At 40.7% G+C, this 21980-nt stretch overlaps 1 protein-coding gene across 4 annotated transcripts in view; it reads right to left on the bottom strand.

The window, feature by feature from the left end:
• MTR (5-methyltetrahydrofolate-homocysteine methyltransferase) overlaps positions 1-21980 on the bottom strand; it is a 123354-nt gene that overhangs the window by 15372 nt on the left and 86002 nt on the right. For all 4 annotated transcript variants that reach the window (XM_055588981.1, XM_055589000.1, XM_055588989.1 and 1 more), the window contains 5 exons: positions 21201-21308; positions 20056-20156; positions 12264-12331; positions 11552-11672; positions 2745-2826 (listed from right to left, as the gene is read on the bottom strand). In XM_055588981.1, the coding sequence (XP_055444956.1) occupies positions 2745-2826; positions 11552-11672; positions 12264-12331; positions 20056-20156; positions 21201-21308 (480 nt within the window). The remainder of the gene's footprint in view (positions 1-2744; positions 2827-11551; positions 11673-12263; positions 12332-20055; positions 20157-21200; positions 21309-21980) is intronic.

Genomic DNA, 21980 nt, shown 5'->3' with positions numbered 1-21980 from the left:
TCACAAAATCAGAGTCAACCTGGGTTTTCATGCCAACCATCAGACACAGTACAGCTTTTCTTTTCCTCTTTTTCTTTCTCACAGCAAATTACAGCACAATGAAAGGGAATACACTGAAAATAAATTCTGGCATCTTGTTTTTTATTAAAAAAGAAAAATAAAAAAAAAGGAAAAAAGCAAGGAAGCATCCCCCAATCTAAATCTCCAACTATTAAGCAGTTACCATATTTTGGAATCTTTCAAATAAATACATGAGACAGTAGCCAGAGCATAAGCCTGTGTCGTACTCACTGCAGTGAGATCAAAAGACTCTAAACCAACTATCAATCTAAACAAATCGGCCTAAACAAACTCCACCCATGACTCCCAAAATGTGTCACCAGCAGTTACCCAACTGATTTATCATCAGACGTATATCTGAGTCATTTCAAAGGGTGGCTGTGCCTTTGTATATGAGAAGAAGCAACCACAGTCGGCTGGACCACACAGTGAAGAACACAGATACCCCTGCCTCCTCCCTCCTCTGCTGGCTTCCAGCTGGGCCCATGGTGCTTAAGCTCTTCAGGACAATGGAAGAGTGTCCTAGAGATGGAATCAAGAGGCCAAGTGCTTCCCAGCTTTACGCCCTGACCTGTAGGGGCTGTATCAGTCCTGTGTACTCAAATGGGTTCAACAGCCTGGTCTTCAAATGGGAAATGTTCAGTCGCTCATTAGCATTTGAAAATAGCACTAGCCTTAAAGAGAGTTGCACTGGTTACTCAACCATGGACCTGAAATAAGCTCCTAGGAAATACAATCCAAATATAAGATATAAATAGTGTTTCAAAATTGAGTTGTAGAAATGTACTTTATTTGCACATTAGTCTATGTAAATTTCAAATTAAAAAACTGCAATTTTATGATTTCAGCCCAATTTAATTTTATCCTTAATAAAGGAGACTTATTAAACATTAACAAAACAAGTTAACTAATGCAGCACAGAGTAAAGCCACCTGCGTTCCAATCCACACCTGCTACTTGAGGGATCTGTGGCCTCAAGAGTTACTAACCTCTTTGTTCCCGTTTCCTCGCTTCTAAAATGGGGATAATGAAAACATCTACTTCATGAGAATTAAATAAAAAGTCCGTGTAAAGCACTTAGTGCAGTGCTGGGCACACTATAAATGTTTAATAACGTTAGCGGTTACTGTACAGCTTTAATTCACAGGTCTGAAAGAATTCCTTTGGAAAATGGTTGGGGAAGTGTGGCGGCCCTCATCCAGGCTGCAGGATAGCGTATGGAGTGTCACAAATCACCAGGCCCCTCAGCGACCTTCCTTGCCTGCAAATGTGAAGGCTGGACTAGACCGTGCTGTGTGTGCTCAGTTGCTTCAGTCACGTCCAGCCCTTTGTGACTGTAAGGACTACCGCCCACCAGGCTCCTCTGTCTATGGGACTCTCCAGGCCAGAATACTGGAGTGGGTAGCCATGCCCTTCTCCAGGGATTGAACCTAGGTTTCCTGCATTGCAGGCAGATTCTTTACCCACTGGGCCACCTGGGAATCCCTGGACTGGATTAGTGATGTTTAAATTGTGCTCGTTTGATGAGAAACAGGAGTGGGATGAGGGAGGGGAAGGGGTCACTCTTATTTGCCCACTGAGTTTCCAGAAAAGATGTCACTTGCAAAGGTTTCTGTGGCAAAAACATACTTGGAAACCACTGGATCACATGGTCACTCAGATTCCCAACAGCTATTATGTCCCATTTGTCAATGAATATAATGAAATACATAACAAGAGAAAATGTTAGGCTACATGATAGAGAAAAGCAGGAAAAACCACTAAGGTAAGTTGTTTATTATGTTCACTAAATTCTGCGTTTTCAACATATATCTGTGAATGTTTTTCTGTCTTCAGGTAGGGTCAACTGGCCCATTTCAGTTTAAACGTTTTTCTATCTGGAAATGGGTTATTTAAAAAAATTTTACATTCCTCTTACTCAACCATAATAAAGAATGAAATTTTCAGCAACATGGATGGACCTAGAGATTATCATACTAAGTGAAGTCAGAAAAAGACAAATATCATATGATACCACTTACATGCAGAATCTAAAACAGGACCCAAATGAATATATTTCCGAAACAAAAACAGAATCATGAACACAGAGGACAGACTGGCGGTTGCCAAGGGAGAGGGAATGGGGGAAGAGGTGGATTGGGAGGCTGGGATTACCAGATGTAAGCTTTGTATGTAGGATGGATAAACAACAAGGTCCCGCTGTATAGCACAGGGAACTATATTCCATAATGGGAAAGAATATTAAAAAAAAAAGAATGTATAAATATGTGTGACTTGATCACTTTGCTGTATGGCAGAAATTAACATAACATTGTAAATCAACTATACTTCAATTAAAAAAAACTGATAAATTCTACATTCCTTTAGGTAGAGTTAAGAAAGTGCCCACTCATATTTGTAAATATTTGTAAATGACTGAAATCCCCCTCTGGGTTGGTGTCCTGGCATCATTGCTCTGGTGCTGGCTCAGGAAGAAGTCCTGAAGGCACAGGACACGCTGACCCACCCTCCTCCGGCAATGCAGGTACCTGCAGTGTCCCTACCACAGGCCCTAGGATAGTCTGACAATTTTTTAGTAGAATAGGACAAAAACAAACAGAAGATCTTGAGCAATACCCTTAACTCTCAATGCTCTCTGCTTTCTCATTACAACAGATCCACAATAACCTAAGGCCCACACTTACCACCACCACGCTCTTGGATGCATCCAGGACGTGGATCACAGGCGCACTGTATCTTGGGGCTATTTTAACTGCTGTGTGGGTTCTGAAAAGAGGGGTCAGGGAGAAAAGCACATCCATCAGGGCTGACAGTTGCTACACAACTCCTGTTCAGAACCATTAGAGACAATGTGTTTCTACAGTGCTTTCCAGAGACAAATTTCACAGTACTTACAAATAAATATTGAATATCCCTTGAAAAGCGAGAATGACCTTCTCCCCACCCTAACATGGGGAAGCCAAGGGGAAAAGACATGGATTTTTGGCCCAGGCAACAAAGACGTCTAGGATCAAAAGAGGACAATGTTCTCAGCTCTCTGCCAATGGGATCAGACCTGTGACCTCACACTCATTAGCAGCCTGTCTGAACTAAGGGAGCAGACTGGCCTGGTGGCTGCACTTTGCTGTCATAAAGGTCAAAGTGGAGTTTTTTTCCTGCAGATGAACTGGGCCACCAGCCAGAGACCCTGGAGAAGCAGACAGTGGCAGGGGGACATGGGATACCACTCCCCAGCTGCTGTTCCCCGCCTCCCACCAGGAGACACCAACACTCCTCCAACCCAAGCCCACCTTCTACTTGTCGGAAGGAAACTCGGACCTAAATAAATTCAACACGCAGTAATAGAGAGAGGTCAAAGCAACAAGATCTTATCCTAACACTGGTTCAACCCCCAATTTCTTTCGCCAAACCTGAAAATGTCAGTTCTGAGGAAGAAACACTCTTTAATGCTTAAAATTACCTGATTTTACCAACAAATTGCCCTCTGATTGCTGAATGTTTATATCAATAGCACAGGCTACATATCTGCTATTTTAGTATAGAGCATAACATATTAAAGTGAGAATTGAAGATATATACATCCTTCCTTACTGCATGTGGTTAATCTAGGGCCCTGAGGCTGGGACAGAAGTGCAGACTTTGCCACAATTCCATGCACAAGGGTGATAACCATAGTTCCCACTCCCACTAAACGGACAGTGTTTCCAGTCTTCTCTCCTCCTCCTTTCCCCCTTAAAGCAGCAGCAGTTTTCCCCAAGTCACATACTTTCATATTCTTTCCCCTCAACTAAAATATATTCCCATTTGGAAAGATGTCCAGAATGTGCTATTTTATGGGGAAAAACTAAACTAGCAAAAACAGTGTGTTTAATAGAATTTTATTTAAAAAATAAACAAAACAAAATACTACCACCCTCAACCTGCCCCAACCAACCAACCTTAAAGTGTCTGTATAATAGAAAAAGCAAAGACAGATACCAAAATGTCAGCATTGGTTACCTGGAGATTAGAACTGGGACTGAATCTGGGAAGGAAGAGACAAAAGTTTACTTTCTGAATTGTTTGACATGTTCTACTAAGTGTGAATTGCTGAGGCAATTTTTTAAAACCAAAAAATAAATAAATAAATAAATAAAGGTGTAATATCTGAGTGTGTTTTTAATAGGCTTCTAAGGAAAGACTCTAAAAACTCATTCACAATGAGACAGACAAAACCTCTAACATTTCACCGGTCCCCTTTCTCAGCATATTTCCCTATAGAAATAGAAAGCAAAGGATGAAAGCCATAAGCCACCAGAACTGGGCTGTAAGATGGAAGTTCAGGCCTAGACCAGCTAGCACAGAAGGTGCCTTCTGAACTGGGAGGCTGGAGTGGCCACCGGCAGGGGGCACTGCACCGCAGCCCTGGAGCAGCCTAACGAATGCCACGGACTCCTCATGACCAACTGTGCCTACTGTGTGCTTGGAGACCACAGATTCTGAAGTTACCCTGGGTAGTCTATGAGGCGGGGAAGATTTTCAAACAGGAGGAAAAGTTATAAAGAAGGAGTTGCTTCCAGCTTCAAAACAGAACACAAGTCAAGATTCTGTATGCTTCCTCTTCCTCAGAGGCTTCCTCAGCAACTTGAAACACACAAATATACCTATGTCCTTTTCCTCCACGAAGCTCCCCCAGGAAGCAACAGTTTAGGCCTGATGTGATTTCAGTGACATTTCTTTTAAAGCTAGTTGGTAAAAACTGAAATGTTTAAATCAACATAATTGATATTTAGTAACTTTCCAAGGTTTCTCAGTGCAATTCTGGTCATTGTCTATTTGATGGTCTGGAAAAGGGCGCTGAGAAGAAATGGATGGATTTCATGATTTAAAAAAACAAAACAAATCAAAGTGCTCCTTTCCAACATAAAAACTGCCCAAGATGGATGAGTACAGGCATGAAGTTTGAGTTTGTCTAGCTATCAGCAATAAATGCTGGAGAGGGTGTGGAGAAAAGGGAACCCTCTTACGCTGTTGGTGGGAATGCAAACTAGTATAGCCACTATGGAGAACAGTGTGGACATTCCTCAAAAAACTGTAAATAAAACTGCCACACAACCCAGCAATCTCACTGCTGGGCATACACACCGAAGAAACCAGAATTGAAAGAGACACGTGTACCTCAATTCATTGCAGCACTGTATACAACAGCTAGGACATGGAAGCAACCTAGATGTCCATCGGCAGACGAATGGATAAGAAAGCTGTGGTACATGTACACAATGGAATATTACTCAGCTATTAAAAAGAACACATTTGAATCAGTTCTAATGAGATGGATGAAACTGGAGCCTATTATACAGAGTGAAGTAAGCCAGAAAGAAAAACACTAATACAGTATATTAATACATATATATGGAATTTAGAAAGATGGTAACGATGACCCTACATACGAGACAGCAAAAGAGACACAGATGTAAAGAACAGACTTTTGGACTCTGTGGGAGAAGGCGAGGGTGGGATGCTTTGAGAAAATAGCACTGAAACATATATATTACCATATGTGAAACAGATCACCAGTCCAAGTTCAAGGCATGATATAGGGCACTGAAAGCTGGTGCACTGGGACAACTCTGAGGGATGGGATGAGGAGGGAGGTGGGAGGGGGTTCAGGGTGGGGGACACATGTACACCCATGGCTGATTCATGTCAATGTATGGAAAAAAACCACCACAATATTGTAAAGTAATTAGCCTCCAATTAAAATAAATTAATTTTTTTAAAAAAGAGTGCTTCTGGTTTGACATTAATTCCACTTTTTTCTAAGCTTCCATTTATGCGAACTTCTCCAGGTGGAAGAATACTTCTTTCTGAAGTCTGAAAAAATGCAAAACACTGGAATCTCTCCTCTCCTTCCTACATACCCAGAGCAAAGGGGTAGAGGCTGAGGCTGAATCTCAAATGCATCTCTGCTAAATCACTAGTCAACATCTAGGATTTAATTAGTCACCTCCCACAGTGACCGACTAACCATGGCAGTGTCATCCCTAGACCAAGGTCTCCCACCTTGCTACCAGTGTGGATTAGGCCTCAGCCATGCTAAGTGGTTAGGTGTCTAATATGGAGGTCTTCCCTGAGCCTGTGGAACTGCTGGCACCAAGTCACCCCCAGCTGCAGGCTGGAGCTGATCTAAGAGGGCATAAGAAGAAATTCTTTCACATTCTGAAAAAGAACACATACTCCAAGCATCTATTTCATGTCCTACCCTATCCCAGAATTAGTGTTTTACATAAATGCAGCGTGACCAAAACTTAAAATGTGATGAGAAAAATGAAAGAAAATGGAAAATAAATTTCAGGAAAATTAAGATAGAATCAAGAGTAAGATTAGCATATAAAATTCATTCCATGAAATCCTATACAGAGGAAAATATTATCAGTTATGTGATTCAGCACCATACTTTGGAGCAATTTAAAAAAACAAAACAAAACTCAGAAAATTACCTCCCGCTTTGAGCAATGTGACTTCCTGTTGAATTCTCCAAGTTAAATTACACAAAAGATAATTGAAAAAGACATTTTGCAGCTATTGGCTTTAAACCAGTTAAAAAATTGAGAGCTAACTGCCAGACTTTTGCCCTTGAGAAGTTCTGTAGCTAAAAGGGCCAGATTTCTATTAAAGTCATTTCTAGTTCGTGATACAAAATCATCTGTATTACAGACAGGACACTGTCCAGTTTTCTATTCTCTTATTGCTACAGGTTTAAAAGGGCCACTCCAAGCATATTTCTACCCACAAATGATCCCAGATCTGTATAACCCTTTCAGCCTCTCCAAGGATCCATCCTCAAGCCTCATTTTGAGTGTCTGGGGGAACAGTTCTAATTCTCTCATGCTACCTACAGCAGGCCCCTGAAGTCTGGAAAAGCCATACTGCTATTCCCCTCAGAAATCTGCTTTCACGAGAACTTGGAAGTCCTGAGCCTCCATCTGCTCAAAAAGGAGTTAGTAAAGGAAAGAACTGGGCCACTGCTAAGCCCTCCCTTGACAGGTCTGTAGGAGGTGATGATAAGGGTTCTCAGATGGCTTCTGAGGCATTCAAACTCCTGAATGCGTTCTAGCAAAGCTGACTCTCCTAGGGCAGATGGCTTCTTACACAGATGCGAAAAGCACTAACCATAAAGGAAGAGATCCATAGATCAGACTTCATGAACATGAAGAACTTCTGTTACCCCAAATACCGCTAAGAAAAGAAAAAGTAAGCCATATTGGAAGAATCTGTTGCCATATATATATATATATCTGATAGGGGCTTCCCTGGTGGCTCAGACAGTAAAGAATCTGCCTGCAATGCAGGAGAGTAGGATTTGATCCCTGGGTCAGGAAGAACCCTTAGAAAAGAGAATGGCTACCCACTCCAGTAATCTTGCCTGGAGAATTCCGTGGACAGAGGAGCCTGGCAGGCTACAGTCCATGGGGTTGCAGAGAGTCAGATACCACTGAGAGACTAACACTTTCAGAATGCACACAAATTTGTAAGAAAAATGGTAAAATACCTAATTTAAAAAGAAAAAATTCAAAAAGCATATCCTAACTGTCAATATACATATGAAAATGTACTGAACATCATTAGTCAGCAGAGAAATATAAATGAAGATCTTATTAAGATATTACTGCATACATACTAAAATGACAAACACCAAAAAAGGTGTAGAATAACCCGAAACCTCATAATTGCTGGTGGGAGTATAAATTAGTACAATCACTTTGGAAAAAGACCCTGCAATAAATATCTATTGCAGATGTTGCTGCCATACAGTCACTAAGTTGTGTCTGACTTTTGTGACCCTGTGAACTGCAGTACACTAGGCTCCTCTGTCCATGGAATGCAGATAGATGACCATATGTATATTCAGTGACCCAGCAAGTCTGCTTCAGGGAAGATACACATTTATAGCAGCATTCCACGTTAACAGCCCCAAACTGGAAAAACCCAAATGCCCACGACAGTAGCATGGATAAATAAACCAGAGGGCATTATACAATTCAATATTTTACCACAAAGAGAAAAAAAAAAAAAAACCACCAAAAACCCCCAACTACTGTAACAATGAGTTTGGGGCTTAAAGACATAATGTTGAGCTGGACACAGAAGGATATACACAGGAGATGAAGTATAAGTAGTATCAGTGGAATCCACTCATACAAAGCTGCAGTGCAGGCACAGCTGGAGAAAGAGATGGCTACCTGGAGGCACGACTACTGGCTTTTATTTTCCAAATAATTTTTCAGAAACTGTAACAGGCAAGGAAGAGAAGAGAACCAAAAAACTCATCGAAAAACAGAATATCAGAGTTAAAGAGACCTGGGATATCATGGGAACCAGATGTCTGTCTCCTGGGAGGAACCTTCAGTTTTCTAGATGAAAAGAACAGATACTCTATAAGAGCATGAAGACTGTTGGTCATTACTGATCTAATTGATTACTTGGTATACCAGGTTATAACTGTTAAGAGTCATTTATGGCTAATGTTGCCAATGATATATCTTGAGAGGCTAGTCATGTTACTTCCGATTATTCTTTAAGGAACCTCTTTAATCTGTGGCTGTTACTTGGTAAGAGATATAATAGAATTAACTACTGGTAATGTTCCAACTTGGGCTTTTCTGGTGGCTCAGTGGCAAAGAACCTGCCTGCCAATGCAGGAGACACAAGAGACGCAAGTTTGATCCCTGGGTCAGGAAAATCACCTGGAGAAGAAAATGGCAGCCCACTGCAGTATTCTTGCCTTGGAAAACCCACGGACAGAGAGACCTGGCAGACTACAGTCCGTGGGGTGACAAAAGAGCTGCACACAACTTAGAGACTAACCAATAACAATGCTCCAGCTTGAACAAGTAGCAGGATGTGGTTTCCTGATATTGAACTTCCAAGTGTAGAGTCCCCATAAAATCTTTCTTATTTGGAAACTAGCATCACATTCACATAACTCATAATGCATTTCATTACATCTGCTCATTTAAATATTTCTTTATTCCTATTTTATAACCATGATTTTAAAAGGTCTTTCATGTTGACAATAATCTATAGATTCTCTTACCATTCTCTTTACTAAGCTAATGACTATTCCCACTATAATCATTCAATTACCCAAACTATGCTCATTGAAATCCCAGTTATTGATAGATAGTCATATTCCTGGAGAACAATCTGTCACATAATCCTAGCAGGTTAAGTTCTTCATGGAAAAACAATGCCAGTTTTCTAATGTGGGCAATAACAGCCACACTACTGAGTTCTCCAAGTATGAAAAGGAATTAGTGGAGATAGAACACTGTAACCACTCATGAAAATGTTCTATTCAGATTATAAGTAGGAGGATGGTCAATTTTATGTGCCAATTTGGCAAGGCCATGGTACTCAGTTTTTGGTCAAACAACAATCTAGATGTTTCTGTGAGGATATTTTTCAGATGTGATTAACATTTACATCAGTAGGCTCTGAGTAAAGCAGATTGCCCTCCATAATATGGGTAGGCCTCATCTAATCAGTTGAAGACCTTAAGAGAAGGCTGTATATTGTCACCCTCTTTATTTAACTTATATGCAGAGTACATCATGTGAAATGCTGGGTTGGATGAAGCACAAGGTGGAATCAAGATTGCCAGGAGAAATATCAATAACCTCAGATATGCACCCTTATGGAAGAAAGCAAAGAAGAACTAAAGAGCCTCTTGATGAAGGTGGAAGAGGAGAGTGAAAAAGCTAGCTTAAAACTCAACATTCAAAAAACTAAGATCAAGGCATCTCGTCCCATCACTTCATGGCAAATAGATGGGGAAACAATAGAAACAGTAAAAGACTTTATTTTCTTGGGCTCCAAAATCACTGCAGACAATGACTGTGGCCATGAAATTAAAAGACGCTTGCTCCTTTGGAAGAAAAGTTATGACCAACCTAGACAGCATGTTAAAAAGCAGAGACATTACTTTGCTGACAAAAGTCTGTACAGTCAAAGTTTTCCAATAGTGATGTGTGGATGTGAGAGCTGGACCATAAAGGCTGAGGACCAAAGAATCAATGCTTTCAAACTGTGGTATTGAAGGCGGCTCTTTAGAGTCCCTTGGACTGCAAGGAGATCAAAACAGTCAATCCTATAGGAAATCAGTTCTGAATATTCATTGGAAGGACTGAAGTTCCAGTATGTCGGTCACCTGATGGGAAGAGCCGACTCACTGGTAAAGACCCTGATTCTGGGAAAGATTGAAGGCAGGAGGAGAAGGGGACGACAGAGAATGAGATGGTTGGATGGCATCACCGACTCAATGGACATGAGTTTGCGCAAGCTCCGGGAGATGGTAATGGACAGGGAAGCGTGGTGTGCTGCAGTCCGTGGGGTCACAAAGAATCAGATACGACTGAGCAATTGAGCAACAACAACAAAGAGAAAAGACTGGGGTTCCCAGAGGAAGAAGGCCTTCTGCCTCCAGACTGCCTTTGGACTCAAGATTCAACAGCAACTCTTACCAGGCCTCTAGTATGGCCACCTTCTCTGCAGATTTCAGACGTTCTTGCTTCCAGAATCACATGAGACAGTTCCTAAAATCAATTTTTCTCTGTCCTGCTCCCCTCATGCCCCATGTACAGACACACATCCTGTTTGGAGATTCCTAACTACTACAAGTGGCTTAACATATAGTTGTTTCTCGTGTGAAAGGAACTCTGAATAGCTTTGGGCTGGCCATCTACTGTATTTTGTATCAGAAACAAACTGCATGCTTGTGCGACCATCGGGACCAATGCTCTACCTGGGCACTGCTCCCTGCCAAAGTGAGCTATATGGGGCATAAGGAATGTGTCATAAAAAGTCTACCTCTAATTAACATACCTCTCACCAACTATCATTATGATCATGACCCCAGGAAATATCTGACAAAATGAACAATGATCATGTGACCAAATTTGAACTTTCTCTTCTTTAAATTATTTGACCCAAAAGTTCCCAAAAGGTCTCCTTTTCAGAAACAACTTCCCAAAGTGATCCTCTGATTCATTTTCTCTCAGTCAGCTTTCTATCTCAACTATTACAAGGTCAGAGTTTCTTCAATAGAGCTTGTAATTACTCAGACACCTGCTTTAAGACAGAGAGTGGGCTAAAATTCAAGCAATGCCTTTGTGCTAAAACATACATCTTCACTCAGTCTGATTGCAGGAGGTATAAGTGTTCATTAGAAGTCTCAGGAACTGAACAGGAGGTGAGAGGATTAAGGGAAAGAGGATTACAGGCCAAAGGAATCCAGAAACAGGTGTTGGGGTGGCATTGATGGAGGAGTTTCCTGCAGCAGGCCCCGAAATTATTTTGGCTCTTGAGGTACGAAGACTGGAAAATTCGTGTATTTATACAACACGGAGCCAAGGTACTACACGTAGGAAAAACCTCAGGTTTTATCCCTGTTTTTAAACACTAGCATCTATGAAAATTTCAGTGAGGCATGAAGCTCATTAGCATGACTCACCTGGAAGTGGTAGCTCCTCCGATCAACAATGGGATCTTTATAGCTAGTCTCTCCATTTCCTTAGCGACAAAAATCATTTCATCCAGGGAAGGAGTGATGAGTCCTGACAGGCCAATTATATCTATTATTTTAAAAAAGGAAAAAAAGAACAATGACAAGGAGGATGGGAGAAAAAGAGTAAAGGTATGGAGACTCATTTTCAAAACTCAGTAACAAAGACCACAAGCCAGAAGATAAATTCCCAATTTCTATTAATAATTTTGAGACTTCTTTTCTGACTGGGGGTTTTCAATTTATTGTTTGCTTTTGGTAGTAAATATGATTTGCAACTTCAAGTTGCAATAATCTGCTTGCCACTGTTTCAGGAAAAGCCACGAAACTGTTAGTTCATGATTTCCCAGATGGGATATGCCACAGTGTCAGAAGAAATATAAGAACAAATACACACAGAGAAAAATAAAATCCAATACAAATTGTTCTAAGAAGCCTGTCCCCATACCCCTTCCTCAGAACTATAAAGGAGCTTCACGGTTACCTATTCACCCCTTTAGTCCCCGTTATAAATGGAAATGACAGAACCCTCCAGGCAGGAGCTATCACTTGAGTGTCTGCATGTCCCAGTAACCTCCATGGGTGGGGGCATCACCCTTCGCCGACGGACACTGGGAGAACACAATTCACTGAAATGCCCAGGAACCCAGTTGCATAGTACCTGCTTTGTGGTCTAGAGCAGCCTTCAGTATCTTGTCACATGGAGTCATGACTCCTAAATCAATAACTCTGGGGTACAGAAACGAGATGTGAGATAATTAATGAGATCCCATTAATTATCAAAAAAGCTAAAGGAACATTTTTATTTAGCCATTAAACACCGCTCTCATGTAAACTGGAATCACACTGAAAAGCTCACCAAACATTGACAACCGACCCAGTGATGACTGCCATTGATTAGGAACTGGCCCTGGGCAGGGGCTACACTGAGCTTTTTCAAAGACTTTCGCTGACACAATCCACAGAGCTTGTAGTTCACCCGTTTAAGGTAGCTTTTGGTAGAGGACACTATTTTCTAAGCTCTGGCAAAATATATACAATACATGATGTGCCACTGCAACCATTTTTAGGTGTAAGTTGAGGGTCACTCGTTAGTCGCAATGTTGTGTAACCATCACTACTATTTAATTTCCAAACTCTTTCACTGCCCCAAACAGAAACCCTATAATCCCTCAGCAACAAGTAACCTTTACATGGCCTTCCATCTCTATGAATTTGCCTTGTCTGGATATTTCTACAAGCGGAATCATACATCATTTGTCTTAATGGGTCTGGCTAATTTCACTTAGCCTAACATCTTTAGGGTTCCTCCCCCACTGTAGCCTAAGTCAGAACTTCATTCCTTTTTAAGGCTGAATAATATTTCATTGTATGAATGTGCCAGATGTTTATTCATTCATCTGTCAATGGACACCTGGGATATTTCCACTATGCTAAGCCTTCTATATAAACAATCTTGTTTAACCCTCACAGGAGTCTGTGTCTTTTTCTCGGGGTGGTGGGGGGGGGGGGTTGTTTTCATATATTTATTTCATGTATTTATTCAAATATATACATGGGATGGACTGTTATAAATGGGATTATTGCACTAAACAATATAAATATTTTTATGATGTTTGATTCCTATTTTAAATTTGATTTTGAGGTAGGTTTTACCAAAGAATACTTTTTCTTTAATTCTTGAAAACATGATTTTTACATTTTTAATAAAGAAGGGTCCAGAAAAGCATGTGCCAGGAAGTTAAGCATTTTGTCCAGCCAGACAATTCACTAGTAGCAGAGCTGGGATCTGAACCAGGATCTGACACGAAAACGCGTCTTCTTAGCCATGGAGGCCAATAAAGATGTTAGAGAAGTTCACTCCCTCAATATCTACTGAACAGGATACCCTACATGGAAGCCAACAAGAAGGATAAGGAAGAAGGGATCAGTTCCTGTACATGAAAAGCTGATGAGAAGGGAATCTCCCATAAGTCAAAGGAGAGGGAGAATGAATGAAAGAACAGCTACCAGGAGAGACGAGCAAGACTCAGAGGAAGAGCAGATCACGTGGGCACGTGAGGAGAGTGGGACTGGGCAGAGGAAGCCCAGAGCGCGCTCTCCACGGAGCTGTGACTCCAGGAGGGGATGGCTTCCTGGATCTCAGAGAAAACGGGATTTCAGCCTTGGAAAATGTTCTGTAAACTACTCCTCTATTCTAGATTGAGAGAGTACCAAGGATGTCCATCACTTTGACAATTTAATTTCATCATGAGCATTGGTTATAAAGATGTTTTAAAAATTAGAGTGCACATTTTCTTTTGTTTCCTCATGTCAACAATTCTTAAATAACTAAACAGACAAAATGATTTTAAGTTAAAAAAAAAAAAGGCAATGCTTAAGTACCACCACCTGACATCCCAGCAGCTGCTAACAGTGGGTGTTGAACACCAAGGGCAGGAAGGGGCACTGTTTCTCATTATATACCGGTTTATATTTAAGTTGGACTTTTTAGCTTGTTATCATAGTACTTAAAAAAAAATAAACTAGCACAAAGAGAATCCTCAGAAAGCGGACAATTTCAAATCAATGATGACTCTCTTCAGTATGTTAGCACTAATCCACTAGAAAACATGCACAGAGGTGGATGGTGGGGCACTGCAGGCTGTAACGGGGGTGAGGCGGCCTGTTCTTTCTCTTTAGCACACTGCACATAGGCCGGTAACTGGGTTTGTTGAACTATGACTAAATACAGCCTATAACACCAAGTGAAAGAGCATATCGCTTTTACATCAAGACAAAGATGTATGGATTTCAAAGCTGACTGCTTTCAACATTGTATGTTGTATTTTAAGAATTAAAACTCATCAGTATGATGGCAAGAATCATCTCACTCTCAATCCTTTTTCTTGTTTCAGGGGCTCTATCTTTCAGGAACGTGTGCCTGCTTGCTTTGTTGGAGGAAAAATAAGGAGACCTTGTGGTCAGATAGAAATGGAGGAAGGAGAAAGCTGTAGGGAGTGAGCTCAGAGAGACAGAAGAGGGCATCTTAATGGTGATTACTTAAAATTTCAAAATATTGAGTTTAAGTTTTTTTAAGAAATCTAAATGGAGCTCTCAGGTAGTCATCTGGATCTGTAAGCCTGCAGCCCAGGTGAGCAATCCAAGCTGGAGATAAAACCTGGGACTTGTTGGCATATTACATGGCATTAAGAAGTCCTGAGACCATGTGTAAAATATTCAGAAAAATGAATTGCCAAACGTGGGTAGGGGTTGGAGAGAAGGGGTTAAGGGAAGAGTGGGAAGAGGAGGGGAAGGGGAGAGATCGAGATGACAGGGGAGAGGAACAGAAAAAAAAAATTCATGAGACTGAATGAGATGATCTAAGCCTGTCTGTCCAGACCTATTTTAATCAGATCTGACTTAACAAGATCCCCAGGTGGTCAGAAGGTTCACTGAAGTCTGAGAAGCAGTGAGGACAGACCGAGAAGAGGTCCCAGGGTTAAGCCCTGAAGACTCCCCTTTTCGGGGGTCACACAGAGAAGAAGCAATCAGCAAGAGAGGTGACCAGATGTTAGGGAGGTTAAGAAGAGGTCTGGAAACAATGAACTGGGGGCCTAGAGTATGACGAGTTCAACTTCCAACTTATTAGGCTGCTTTAACAAGTTTTGTTGGGAAACAGTCAAATATATCACTGCTTAGAGGAGCACTTTATGTTTTCCATGCATAGAAAATAGTACTTATGGCACTGGGATACAGGAAGGAGGCTACTTGCCACCAGGGTCAACCAATCTAGGACTGGGGCTGTCCTCACTCACACCCTGGAGAAAGAAGGGGATCCGTTTCTGGGCACATGTGAGTTGAGAAACTGCTGGAAAGTTCTAAATTAGAACACAGTGTGGTAAGTGCCAGGCAGGAGGCCTTTACAGTGTGCTGTGAGAGGCCATCTAACCTGGACAACAGTTTCAGGAGGATTCCAGGAGGGTACTATCGCCTGAATCTTGAGCAAGTATTAGGCAGGTGAAGGAAAGAAGAGGACCATCCAGTAGATACTAGCACAACGAAGGTCTAGAATCATGAACAGCTGGCCCTGGGGAACTCTGGCTGAAGGAAAGGATCCAAAGCCTGGGTCAATCCCATCCCTGCCCGCCGCCACCCTTCCCAACCCCTCCCCATTTTCTCTCCCCTTTACTACAACTCCCTGCTTCCCCTGCATACATCTACACCTCCCTTGGCTTTCTCTTGATTTCCCTTCTGCACTCTGAGCTATACCCCATGTCTGTAAGTCTCTTCTTATACACATTCTTTCCTTTTGCCACATGAGAGATTAAAGAAAATAAAAATGAATGCTATGGAAATTTCAAAATTTTACAGTCATCATTCTAAAGTGGTTATAACAGAGCTGTAAACATTAGCATTTAATTTGGGCTTCTAATTCAGACAAAATGTAAGCTGCACCAAATACCTTAGCAAAGGCATCCAAAACTATTTAAGAATATATAAAATTTTGAAAATAAATCTTTTAATAGATAAAGCCCCTTTTACTCTCCAGAAAGAATTAAAAAGTAAAATAAAACGAATTTTTCTTAGGGTGCCTCACATCTGTTAAGTGAGGTTAAAGGTGGCAGTGTCTTCTGATCCTGCAATTCACATGTATCACCACTAGATGGGAGTACTGTACCAGTTTGCAGTCCCAACCAAGATTTCCAACGTGTGGTTAAGCTGTGTGTCAACAGATAAATGGATAAAGATGTGATAGATGCATACAATGAAACCATTAAGAAGCCATAAGAAAGAAAGAAGTCTTTCCACTGAAACAATGGATGGACCCTGAAGGCATTATGCTGAGATAAGATATACAGTGAAAGAAAAATACTGTATGACAGGCTTATATGGGGAGTCTAAAAAGCTGAATGCACAGAAACAGAGTAGAAGAGGCGTTACTAGGGGCTGTAGGGTGGGGAAAATGGGGAGATGTTGGTCAAGGGTACAAACTTCCAGCTGGAAGATGACTAAGTTCTAGGGATCTAATACACAGCACTCTGAACAGAGTTAACAACACTGCATGCTATGTGAGTGTTAAGAAAGTATATCTTAAATGTTCTCACCACAAATAAGAAATGGTAATTATGTGTTGGGTTAGCTAACACTATGTGGTGATCATACTGCAAATCAAATCAATGTTTTACACCTTAAGCTTACTCAATGTTGTATGTCAATTCTATTTCAATTAAGCTCCAAAAGCACACACACACAACAGGTGAAAATATCCAAATAATTATCAAGAGAACCTGTGAGGTGCTAGGAAAGATCAGTGTGCCCTTGACTTAAATACACTCCTTTTCCTCACTTAGCTGAAAACTCTAGCATTATACAGTTTTAAAGTGTTCCCTTCTTAACCATATATTATTTACCCATATATTATTTACTAGATATTTATATTAAGAACCATTGATTAACATGAAAATACATCTCAGATAAGTTTCACCAGATCCATATTTTTAAAAGTACTAGATGTATACTTAATTTTAAATTTTGTTATTACATCCTATTTTTTCTTATCCAATTAAACAGGGTGCATTATGTTAAATGGGAAAAGTCTAAATTTGTCTTTTTATATAATAATTATTAGAGTATTCTAAACTCAACTTTATGTATTCAAATATCTGATCAAAATATGTTTAAATATTCTAAATTATTTCTAAAGAGGAATTAAACTGGAATATTAATACTAGACATTGCAGTTAAAGTTGCTTAAAACTGGAATAAATATTGAAAGCTAAACTGACACAGTACAGAATCCTGAGTTTTGGACTCAGAAGCCCTGAGGATGGCCTGCCACTTGATAGCTGTGTAAATGAGAAGTACAATAATTAAGGCAGGCAAAGCAGGATCAAATCCATGAAAAGAAAAAAAGAATGAAGGACAGGAAAAAAAAAAGAAAGAAAGAAATCAGGACAAGAATACAAAGGGGAAAAAAAGGAAAAACCAGTTATATAAAAGCAGCACTAGATAAATTGTGAAGTGGTAAATAAATGTTAGGCATTAGTAAACTCTAATACCTAAGGTGGACATATCCCCAGATCTATTCAAATTCTCAAATCTGCAAATACTATTGCATCATCCCCATAAAAAAATGTGCCTTTTCTGTCTAGACAGAACTATCACTTTGAGTCAGTCCTTTTTACTTCTTTTTTCCCCACAAAGAACTCTTAGAATTTCATGAGATTTACTGACCAGTGACAAAGAGCCGGGAATGAAAAAGTTGTATTAGCATCTGGTACTAGATGGTTTGCTAGACTCACTCAACTAGCTGGGTGATTCACCCAGGCATTAGCCTGCAGCACGGATACATAGTCAAAGTATACATTTCACTGCACAAGGCCTATCTCAGGGGCATCTGTCTACCTGACATTATAACATTAAACCCATCAGTGTAGAGAGTCCATGTATTATGAGACACAAAACCCAAAGGGGTGTTTGACCTCCAAAGAAAAAACGTTTGCACATTCACTTATTTTTTACAAAAAGAATAAAGTTTCATCAGAAGATGTTTCTCCAGTTGCCATTATTATGTGAGTGCTCAGTCAGGTCTGACTCTTTGCAACTCCACGGGCGGTAGCCCACCAGGCTCCTCTGTTGATGGAATTTTGTAAACAAGAATACTAGAGTGGGTTGCCATTTCCTACACTAGGGGATCTTCCTGACCCAGGGATTGAACCCAGGTCTCTTGTGTCTCCTGTATTGGCAGGAAGATTCTTTACCACTATGTCACCTGGGAAGCCAGCAAAAAATAAGCGATCCTTCAGTGTACAAGCCAGAGGAGATGGGTGTGATGGAGGAAAGCGTTCAGGTTTAATAAGTCGCTTTCACTGATGACATCGGGCTCCAGTAGCACCCTGGAGAAATGCCACAGTTCTCCCTGGCCTCTTAAAATGCCTTTACTGGAGGAAGAAACATTACTGGTATGATTCTCTCAGCTACTTACCCATTTTTCATAATACAAAAGGATAAACACAGACAATGATATCTCAAGAATTGCTTTAGAATTGCTTTAGGGAGCTTGCTTACAAATTGCTTTTTTTCAGTAGTTTTTGTCTTATTATCACCATTGAATATGTACCTGGCTTTTTAGCCTGACAAACAGTAAAGTTCCTGAATGGAGAAAAGTCAACTAAATCATCTGGGTGTCTCTGATACAATTCATGGTAAACAGTAGATGATCTATAAACATTTATTAGCTGAAATGAATGTGAACTAATTGAGATGAATGCAAATAGAAATCAACAGCATAGGATTTGAAAAGATGAGACAACAGCTGAAATGTCAAGAGATTTTAGGACGCCAACACCTTATCAAATATTTATTCCTCATCCAAATACTTATTCTATACGTAAAAATCTTACTGTAACAACCTCCACTGTCTCTCTGGAATATTTATCTTTAAAAAAATAATAAATATATTCCAAGAAAAATATTCCTTGTTTCTAGGACTAGGAGAGAATGCTCCATCTTTTATAGTGAACAAGCAGCCAAACAGAAGTGCCTGTGAAGACAGTCAGAGAAGAAGGTGCCACTCTGCCAATGCTCCTTTATCTCCAACCTTCCTTAGCTGCATTTAATTAGCCTTGAACACAGACATGGATGAACAGTTTGAAAGCAGGTAGGGCCTTAGAGGGTGATGGCTGTCTGACAGTGGGAAGTCTCTAACCCTGACCCCAAGGGGGCCCAGCCGCAGCTGCAGCTGTTTCTCCTCTCTATAGAGAAAACAGCACATGCAAAGAAGTTCACACCTCAAAAGGACCGTTGGCTGGATATGGACCAGAGAAGACATTAGTTAAACTATCAGGCTTTTCATTACAAAGAATACGTTGAAATCTGAGCAAAACATGCTCTTACTGTGGGTTATGAGCTCTCACCCAGAAATAAATTGGCGCTAAATAATTATTCAACTATAATGAGAGATATAAGAAAGGGATTTTACTTGTATACAACAGTCAAAAACTAGCTTCATCAATACTAAGAGGCATGGCATGGTTCTCTTCTAAGCAAAGGAAAAAGAATGGTCAAAGCCTTCTTATAAAACTCCATTTAGCCAAGGTCTTAATAAGATCTTGGCTTTAAAATCTGGCAGCTTATTGAGAGTAAAAAGGAAATATGGCCATGGGGTGGGGTCGAATGTTGGAGCCTCTGGCCTGAAGTCAATTCCCCAGAAGCCTCTGGGTTGTTTGACCCTGCTTGAATACTGTTTTCTATTCTTTTTGTCCTTACTGAATGTACACCATTAAATAATTGTTAAATTACTTCATTTGAAAAGGTATGTTCAATGTAGAAAATTCAAAAACATGTGAAGAAAAACAACCTCTAACATCCACAGCTCTTCCCTGCCCTTCCCACCCAAGACGTATCACCTGTTCATGCTTTTACTTTAAATAAGAAAGGGGCTCAGGTAAGAAAGGTGGGTCCTAATTTACCTGAAATTATTGCAGCCAAGAACCACTCCAACTATGTTCTTGCCTATGTCGTGTACGTCACCTTTAACAGTAGCCAGCACGATGGTGCCTTGGTAAGGGTCCTGGAGAGGAAGTCAAACAGTTCAGCATTGCTAGGTCACCTGGTTCTCTGGAGCCAGGCAGGTGCTGGCACAGAAAGCAATTCAATACAACCAAGGCAACCCTCAAAGATGGACCCAGAACCCAAGCCTCATGCTCTGTGTGAGGAAGGCTGTAAGCTGCAACCCCCCAGGTGGTTCACTGAGGGGGCGTCAACCCAGATCATGTATTCCATCATCTCAGAAACAGTTTAAGTTCAAATACAAAACAGTCCCATCACTGAAGATCATATTTGTAACCCCCAAGCCTATCTGATAAATGTTTAGTAAATGTTAGCAGGAAAGGGAGAGGGAGGCTCTGGTGAACTGCATGTGTCCCACTAGAATGGGAAGGACCACAGCAGCCCAGGGCAGGAGGGCTCAGACTATCTTCTTCAACACCGTTGTTCCATCACCATCTCCTCCCTCAAAAAGAGAAAAAGAAAGAAAAGAAAAAGACATGCAAGGCAAGTGGGATTTTTATGAACACTACCATCAGAGCCATTCACAAACACAGATAGATTTAAGAATTCAGAATCTTAGGGGCCAAAGCTGACTGAGCTTCACAGGGAGCTAAACAAGGTCAAAAGCGTAACGATTGACTGTGGTGGCGCAGCCAACAAGAAGGGAACTAAATCCAGCAGTGGTGCCAAGAACATGCCCAGCACAGAGAGTCTGCAGGTAAGACGCTTTCCAAAACCAAACAGCGTCTCAAGGGCAGGGTCGAGCACACTACCCGCCACGCGTAAGAGCTCTGTAAATAGTTGGGAGATGAATGAACGAACTGGTTTTGTCTTGAAATCATGGCTTTGTTTAGAAAATAATGTTTCTATTAAAAATTTCATAAAGCCACGTTCTATAGAAAATCCTAGGGTATTCTAATACTTGGTAAAAAAGTTGTTTCACTTCGCTGCTTCATCGTCAATGACACAGTCAAGCCCAATGGCTTAGGTCCCTACCCTCCAGCCCAGTAAGAGTATCCAGAGCCAATTCCTCACAAGGTCCACAGGCCCCAACAAAATGACTTGCCTCGTCTTCTATTTTGCCAGTAAGCACTTTGGTTTCTTCTCTCTCTTTTTCCATGAAGGGAATAAGGTGACCCACAGCCTTCTTCATGACCCGAGCTGACTTTATAACCTGGGTAAAATACACAGAGTCAAGCATCTTTACCAAAACACCTGGATGGTTACACATGGTTGCTTGTGAAATTTTAGCACAAATTATCATGCATGTTATGACCTCAGGTCAGCCACCCTTGAGTCCATTTCTGACAGCGGGTGGGTGAGGAATGAGTTCACCATGAGGAAAATTAATCAGTCAGGTACAGAAGAAGAAAAACAAGGCTGGAAATCAAATGTTGCAGTTTCTGTCCTCTGAACTTCTGCATGTTATTTTTTCTCCACCTAGAAGGCCCTCTATCATTTCCTGAAGTTCTGCACATCCTCCAAGTGTCAAGCTTCTCCTCCAAAAGCCCCTTCTCAGCCTTCTCTTCTCAATCCCCAGTGTCACAATTCACTTATAATTAAGGCTTATGCAAAAGGAAAAAGAGCCTTACAGTCTATAGAATTAGAGAAAAATTTTGTAAACATAAATTGGATAAGGGATTAATATCCAAAATATATAAAGAACTAATGCAACTTTACAACAAAAACCCAAATAATCTGATTTAAAAATGGACAGGAGAACTAAAAAGGTATTTTTCCAAAAAGGATATCAAAGTGGCCAATAGGCACATGATAAGATGCTCAACATCACTAATTGTCAGGAAGATAACAAATACAAATCACACTAAGATACCACTTCACACAT

Source organism: Bubalus kerabau, chromosome 1 (genome assembly GCF_029407905.1).
Source record: "Bubalus kerabau isolate K-KA32 ecotype Philippines breed swamp buffalo chromosome 1, PCC_UOA_SB_1v2, whole genome shotgun sequence".
Classification (NCBI taxonomy): Eukaryota; Metazoa; Chordata; class Mammalia; order Artiodactyla; family Bovidae; genus Bubalus; species Bubalus kerabau.
The sequence above is the reverse complement of the archived record's forward strand: the minus strand, read 5'-3'. Positions and strand labels throughout refer to the sequence as shown.